This window comes from Propithecus coquereli, unplaced genomic scaffold (assembly GCF_000956105.1).
Source record: "Propithecus coquereli isolate 6110/MARCELLA unplaced genomic scaffold, Pcoq_1.0 Scaffold193, whole genome shotgun sequence".
Classification (NCBI taxonomy): domain Eukaryota; kingdom Metazoa; phylum Chordata; class Mammalia; order Primates; family Indriidae; genus Propithecus; species Propithecus coquereli.
The window spans coordinates 2,558,504-2,566,267 of NW_012144190.1; the positions used below are offsets into that span (position 1 = coordinate 2,558,504).

Consider the following 7,764-nt stretch of genomic DNA (forward strand, 5'->3'; position numbering starts at 1 on the left):
CTCTGTCACAGAGGTCCTTATTTGCATAGCCCCTCCTCGAACAAGATTCCCGCCCCGTCCTCCAAACGAATGAGTTCTTATTAGCATAGCCCCTCCCACATACAGCCCGCCAGCTGAGAGCGCGTGGCGCCGCTCCGGGAGAGCACAGCTCTGCATTAACATATCCCCGCCCCCTTCGGAATTCCCCTTACCCGCGAAGGCCGTTCTTCTGCCCTTATTAGCATAGCTCCTCCTTTTCCCTGGCTTTGCCCCCTCCTTAAGTGTCCCGGGATGCAAGCCCTTTTTGCCAGAGCTCATGATTATGCAGTAGCCTCGTTAGCGTAGCCGGCCCCCTGGTCCCGCCCGGCTCCCCCCAGGCGGTAGCGACGGCAGCAGCAGCGGTGGCGACATGAGCAGCGGGGCGGCGTCCGGGACCGGGCGGGGGCGGGGGCGGCCCCGGGGCGGGGGGCCGGAACCCGGGGACCCCCCGCCCAGCGAGACACACAAGCTGGTGGTCGTGGGCGGCGGCGGCGTGGGCAAGAGTGCGCTGACCATCCAGTTCATCCAGGTAGTGGGCCCTCACCCGGGAGGGTGCCCCCGGGACCCAGAACGGAGCCCTTTGGGGGATCCCCGAGACCCCGATTTCCTCTTGATCCATCACTGAGACCCTCCCATTAGTCCCTCTAATCTTAAAGAATCCTCTCAGATTGTGACTCCAAACTCCCCAAGGGTCTCCACCCCCTACACAAGGGACCTTCCTCCTATATTCGCATCCTGAGACCCACGATCCCTCCCTCCCCTCAGTACCTAAGGCCCTACCTCCCTGGTGACCTGGCCCGGAGTACCTCCTGGGAGCATCCCCCCCATTCAGACCCTAAGCACTCCCAGGGGCCCCCCACCTCCCTCCACTCTAAGCCCTGTTTCCCCCAAACCCCAGACCGCAGAGCCTCACTGGGAAAACGCCTGTGCCCAGCACCTTTGAGACTCCCCAGTCTGGATTCTTAGTCTCTTCAGCACCCGCCCCCCCTCAGAATCTAGAAAGTATGCCCAGACCTTGGCCCTGAGGCTCTTCCGGGACTACCCTGTCCTGAGAGAGGTACCCTCTAACCCCTGCTCTGAGAGAATTTGACCCTCAGACCCAGGAGATTTTTTTAAAAGATCCAGCACCTGACTATTCCAGAAACCTCCAGGACCTCAAGTCCTGGCCATTCCCCATTTCTCGAGACACAGACCTCTACCCTCCCACCCTACCCCCCGAGGAAAACCAACCACTCCTCCATCTTGAGTTTTCTCCTACTCCAACTCCCTGAGCCCCTATTGGAAACCCCAGATGGCCCCCAAATTGTCTTCAAGGAAGAAGCCTCCAGATTCTTGACACCTTCAGAAAGAATTGCTCCTTGCGATTTTCTCTGACCCCATAAATACATCTCAAGGTCTCTAAGATTCTATATTCTATGACAGACCTCCCAAGTGCCCCTGAGCCACCTCAGGACTGGCCCCCAACCCCTGAGCTTCTCCAGATGTGCTTTGAAGACACACTGCTAATCCCCCCCCCCCGAGCCAGGACAAGCCCTCACCAAGCACCCCTCTAACAGATAGGATGCCGCCTTCAGACCCCTAGCCCCCAAATCACCCCTTCTCTCCTGAAACTCCACCCGTACCCAGGAAACCCAAGGGAAGCCCACCCCACCTTAGAGGAACCCCAGAAAGGTGTCTGCCCCAAGATGCTACTGCAGAGGCCCCTGGGCCCCAGACCACTCGAGAGACCCCAGCAAGCACCTGTGAGAGAGCCCCGCCTGTGCAGAGAAAGGCCCCTGCCCTGGGCCCCTTGCACCCAGGGGCAGTCCCAGAGCTGGCCAAAGGCCTGGCTGGAGGCGGACTGGGCAGGACCCAGGCAGGAAGGGAGTGGCTCAGCTCGAGGGTGGGGCAGCTTCTCCGCAGCCCGATTGGAACTGGGACCTTCCCTTGGGAGGAGACGCTGGCGACTGCCTGAGGAGGAAGGGAAAGGGGGAGGAGGAAGAAGAGGGAGGAGGAAGAGAAGGAGGGGGAGATATAAACAGGCGGACAGTCTGGACAACAAGGGCTCCCAATAACTGATATGTTAAATGTTGAGTGGGGATTTTCTCTGAATCTCACCAGTGCCGGATTGGGTGCGGTGCTATTCTTATCCTCACCTTCCAAATGAGGAAACTGAGGCTTAGATAGGGGAAGTGATCGGTTAACTGTCACCCAGCCAGGATGTAATCAAGACATGGGAATGTGGGAGATGTACTTTACACCAGACAGAGAGGACCAGGAGGGACTCAGGGAGAGAAGGAGACTGGAGGGTGGGCAGCAGATACCCAAAGAGCAAAGGGAGGGAACAGAGACCCAGAGAGAGGGGGACAGCGACTTAGGGAGGGGGGATGCAGAAAGAGGCAGGCCTAGGGGCAGTGTTTCATCCTCTATGCTGGGGCACTGCAGTGACAGTGTCCTCTCCCCACCCCACCAGTCCTACTTCGTGTCTGACTACGACCCCACTATTGAGGACTCCTACACAAAGATCTGCACCGTGGATGGCATCCCGGCCCGGCTGGACAGTGAGGGCGGCAGGGAAAGGATGGGGTGGTGTCGGCAGGGGCTGAGGGGGGTGGCTGGGGGGAGCTTCGTCCCCATGATGGCCCCTCTTCCTGTGTCCACAGTCCTGGACACCGCGGGCCAGGAGGAGTTTGGGGCCATGCGGGAGCAGTACATGCGCGCTGGCCACGGCTTCCTGCTGGTGTTTGCCATTAACGACCGGCAGAGGTGAGGGGGTTGCTGGTGGCAGAGTGGGTGGGGCGACCAGAGCCCAGTGGCTGGCAGGACCTCGCACCTCTGCTTCACTTGCAGTTTCAACGAGGTGGGCAAGCTCTTCACGCAAATCCTCCGAGTCAAGGACCGTGATGACTTCCCCATCGTGCTGGTCGGGAACAAGGCGGATCTGGAGACACAGCGCCAGGTTTGGGACCGCCCCTCTTCCCTGGGGACCTCATCTCGGCCTGGGAGGCTCCTTCCAGTGCGCCTTTCCCCACGTCAGCATCCTCCTTTGGCTCCTCTGGCCCTCTCCATGTCATACTCCCCACCTACATGTGTCACCCCCAAACCGGACCTTCTGGGTCCCCAGCATTACCCAGCAGAGGGCCTGGCACATGGGAGTCCCCAGGACAGGTGGCTGATGGAACAAGGAGCACTTACTCCCATCTACCAGCCCTGACTCTCTGCCCGTTCCTATCCCTTCCTCTCTTTCCCACGGGACCCTCACCCCAGCCTCCCACCCGGCCCCTCCCCAGCTCCCCCACTCCCCTGGAGCCCTAGTTCTTCAGCCAGGCTTGATGCCCAGCATGGCTGTGTCCCCTCCTCTCTGCTCACACCACGTGCCTCCCGACCACGATTTCCACACAGCACTCATCTGTTAGGCTAAGCCTTTGGGGATTTCCAGCCTTCGGGCTTCGCTGGCCTCTGCCGGGACCCCCTTACTTCACTGCCTGACCGACTCCTGGCGGTCTAAGGTCAGGAGGGCACGCGCCAACAAAGCCTGCCCCGATTTCTCACTTCGATGGCACCCAGCCCCCTCAGCATCTCCTGCCGTGATATCTCTGGAACTTTCCCTCTTCGCTTGAGCCCCCGCAGTAGGTCACCTCCCCTAGAGCACACAGTATGCCTGTTTGCCTCCCACAGCTGGGGCCACCCTAAGTGCAGGGACCTGACTCCTCCCTGTGTTCCCTGCACCCCTCCCCAGGTCCCTCGATCTGATGCATCCGCCTTCAGCGCCTCCCACCACGTGGCTTACTTCGAGGCCTCGGCCAAACTGCGTCTCAACGTGGACGAGGCCTTTGAGCAGCTGGTGCGGGCCGTCCGGTGAGCTGCGTCCCTTCCTATCGTCCTTGTCTCTAGCCCCTCCAGCCCAAACTCACTGGCCTCTCCCCACAGGAAATTCCAGGAACAGGAGCTCCCACCCAGTCCCCCCAGTGCCCCCAGGAAGAAGGGCGGGGGCTGCCCCTGCGTCCTCCTGTAGCCCGGGCGAGAGACAAGCAACCAGCACAAGCTCTTGGGACCAGCTGTCCTCGAACCTTGCTGTGTGACTTGAGGCCCTCGCTGAGCCTCAGTTTCCTCATCTGGGTCTCCCAGGACACACTACACCCCCACCCTTACTTCCTGGCCTCTTCCAGGCTATCGCCACTGTGTGCCTTCTGCCAACGCCTCCTTTCCCCACCCAATCCCCTGGTGGGAGTGAGGGGCTTCAGGTCACTGCTGTATATAACTCCCCTCCCCCAGAAAAATAAATGTCACTGCCATCATGAGGGTTTTTTTTTTTTTTTAAAGAAAACTTTGTTTTTTTAAAATTTGGGATTGGATAAGAGATCTCGTTATGTTGCCCAGACTGGTCTCAAACTCCTGGGCTCAAGTGATCTCCCCACCTCAAACTCTCAAGTAGCTGGGTCTACAGGTGTGTCCCACTGCACCTGGCCAGAAGGTGCTTTTTAAAAAGGGAAATGGAGCTGCCTGCAGTGGGGTACACCTATAGACCCAGCTACTTGGGAGTTTGAGGTGGGAGGATCGCTTGAGCCCAGGAGTTCAAGACCAGCCTGGGCAATATTGTGAGACCCCATCACAAAAAAAACAAAAAAAAGGAAGGGAAAATGGGCTATGGGGAGGTGGGTGAATTCAGAGCACACCTAAAGCCTCGCTCCACCTAGAACACTCCAATCTAGAACCTATTGCTTGGGGAGGTGCAGGGGATAAAGAGAATAAGCCAAACCAGGCCATCTGGACCCCCACTTCCCCTTCGACAGGGCAATTCCACCTTGTCTGTTTTTGTGGGCATTTTATTGGGATGAAGTTTGAACATCTGATGAAAGAATTTTCTTTTCCTGGAAAGTTCTAGAACCACAATGTTCAATATGGTAGGCAGAAGCTACATGTGGCTATTTAAATAAACTCAGTTCCTTAGTCATACCAGCAACATTTCAAGAGCTCCACAGTCACACATAGTTAGTGGCTAGCCTAATGGACAGGGCAACTATACAACATTCCTAACGTTTCTGAAAGTTCTATTGGTCAGTGCTGTTCTAGAAGGTTCCAGGACCTTGGAGAAAGGCAGCAACTGCTACAAAACCTGCCCACCCAACTCCCACTTCCAGTGTATATTGAGAAAGGCCTTTTGGCTGGAGGAAGGACAGGTGGGTGGAATGTTGTCCAAGCAGCCGTCTGGCAAGTTCTCAGTTCCAGAAAGTTCCCAATGGGACTGGCATCAGAGCCTAAACCCTGAATCCAACTTGGGGCCAGTGTGGACATGCCCATCTGAGCCTCTCTCCTGGGAGGGGCAAAAGTCTGGGACGTCTTAAGGCCACAGTAAGTGGACAACGTACTTCGGTCAGGAAACCCAAAGCTCACCCAGGTCCTGGGAACCCTCAGACTGTCCCCCTTCCAACCCAGGACTCCCAATCCTGGCTGCTATTTGCTACCCTGGAAGGCTGGAGGCAACTGGAGACCACCATCCACCCACCTCCCAAGCCTGTTTGGCCCAATCTTTGAACACTGGAATCTGCTCAACACACCAGGCTATAAACCTCAACTGAAATGTCCTCAAGCCCTGGAACACTGGCCTCCACCCGACACCACCTGTCAATAATCTGCTCTCTCCACCCCTGGGTCCCTGATCCCCGAATGCTCCCAGTCATACCTACCCCACAACCTGCTTCCTGGTTCTAGGGTCAGGCATGGCCTGGCAAGGCCCCCAGCGCCTGGCTGCCTGGATTCGAATACAGCTCTGCCACCTCAGTCTCCTTACCTGCAAAATGGGGGCAATCATAGAGCCACTTCATGGCGTGGGCAAGAGGCTAAAGGAAATAATCTGCACGGGGCTGGAGGCAGGATAAGCACAGCACCCCGTTGGTACTAAGTGCTCACTATCAGTGACCATGGCCCACTGTTCTCCATTCTGCCCCAGAACCACGAACGGCCCTCTGTATCCTAGATTAGAACACTGATTAGCTAAATATCCCTTTCCGGATTCCATTATCACAGAATCCTTGGCCTCTGCTCAACCTTCCACCCTGGGAATAAGTGTGGCTCAGATGTATTGTGCCACATGTTTGCACTCCTCCCTGCCAGAACCTCTGCACGCCGGGGGCCCACCCTGCTGGATGTGGGGAAGGGGTGACACAGGAGATCTGACACCTCCACATAAGCCCCAGCTGGGGGTACTGAGCTCTCAACAGAAAGGAGTCCTGTGCCAACTTCCCTATCCCCAGGTCCCACAATCAACACTCCCTTGGCACTTCTGAGTCTTTCCTGCAACGTCCAATGGGGCCAAGTTCTCGGCTGGGACACCCTGCGGCTCTCAGGACCAAGATGCACATTAAGGCGATGAAAGTTACTGCCTGCCCCCAGAAAAAGGCACACAGTCAAACCCCTGAGACAACTGGCAGGCCATTTTTGGAAGGTTCACAGCCACTAGCATCCCAAAGCTCGTTAAGACCACAGCCAGAAGGCTGGCATCTCCCCAGGCACGTGTTCGTGCCTGTGTGTGTTTGGCTTCTGCCCTACCCAGAGCTCTAGTGGGCCGTCAGTGATTCTGTCTCCACGTTTCCATGTCCCTGTCTAACCACTTTAGCCCTCCTCTATCCCCTTTCTGCCATGTCTTGGAGCCCTGCCAAACCTCTCAGGGCCTGCTATAGGCAACAGGAGCTGTGGGCCAGGTGCTTTAAACTCGTCTTCCTTTATTTTGACAAAAGCCCATTTAACAGATGAGAAAGTTGAGGATGGTGCCTGTAACCAACTTGCACGGTTAGTGCTGCAGCTGAGACCCAAATTTGGGCAGTTGGGTACCAAAGGCCAACCACATGGTTATTTTATCCCTAAAGAGATGATTCCTGATCCCACCATCCAGCCTTAGAACATTCCATCCACTTTCTATCCTGGACCTCTGGCCTGGGACGATGCCAATCCGTTGGCTCTGACTTGACAGCCCAGTCCGGAACCTTGAGTGTGCCACTCCCCGTCAAAGGGTGCACTCCGCAGGCCAGTTTAAGACACTAACTGTCCATCCTCAACCCTCTTAACTCAATGATTCTAGAAAGTTCATGTCCATTGTTGACACTTCCATTATGGTTCTCAAATGCTACTAACCATCCTCTCTTCTATAAAACCAGGGCTCTAAAATCTATAACATGACAATCTAGACAATATCCAAGATTCTAGAACTGTGAGCGTTCTTCTTCAGTTTCACATGGGAGGGAGTACGGAACACTGCTGTTCCACCCTGGAATCTCACTGGGTCTCCACCACTGACGAACCCAGGTTTCTGGAACACCAGTGGTCCACCTTTGACAATGCGTGTCTGGGCTCTAGAATGATTTCACTACTTTACAGGCTGGCTTCTAGAATACTGTCAGTTGACCTCCACATTTTTAACATTCCTATTCCAGAACATTGCTCTTCAAACTCGAATGAGCTTTAGAATCCCCTCAGGATTTTACTGAAAAACGGGTTCTGATTGAGCAGATCTGAGAAGCAGCATGAGAGTCTACATTTCTACAAGTTCTTGGGGAACTCCCAGGGTACTGGGCCACGGACCACACTTTGAATAGCAAGGCTCAAGAACACAGGACTTGAGCTGGGCTTGGTCGCTTCATCTGTAACCCTAGCTACTCTTGAGGCTGAGGCAGGAGGATCCCCCAAGGCCAAGAGTTCGAGTCCAGCCTGGGCAACATAGGGAATACAGGACTCCATCCTCCACCGTGCAGGCCAGCCCCTAGAAACACT

The 7,764-nt window shown here is 56.0% G+C and overlaps 1 protein-coding gene across 1 annotated transcript; it reads left to right on the forward strand.

The window, feature by feature from the left end:
* Positions 1-350: 350 nt before the first annotated feature.
* RRAS (related RAS viral (r-ras) oncogene homolog) lies at positions 351-4,294 on the forward strand. The gene is made up of 6 exons (XM_012643201.1): positions 351-547; positions 2,471-2,558; positions 2,661-2,763; positions 2,848-2,956; positions 3,737-3,855; positions 3,928-4,294. Exons 1-6 carry the CDS (start codon positions 389-391, stop codon positions 4,010-4,012), a joined length of 663 nt encoding a protein of 220 aa, XP_012498655.1. The 5' UTR covers positions 351-388; the 3' UTR covers positions 4,013-4,294.
* The last annotated feature ends 3,470 nt before the right edge of the window (positions 4,295-7,764 follow it).

Coding starts and splice junctions, on each gene's coding strand:
- RRAS (XM_012643201.1), top strand. CDS start 389: ATGAGCAGCGGGGCGGCGTCCGGGACCGGGCGGGGGCGGGGGCGGCCC. Junction 2,559..2,660: donor CATCCCGGCCCGGCTGGACA/GTGAGGGCGGCA, acceptor CTGTGTCCACAG/TCCTGGACACCGCGGGCCAG. Junction 3,856..3,927: donor CAGCTGGTGCGGGCCGTCCG/GTGAGCTGCGTC, acceptor CTCTCCCCACAG/GAAATTCCAGGAACAGGAGC.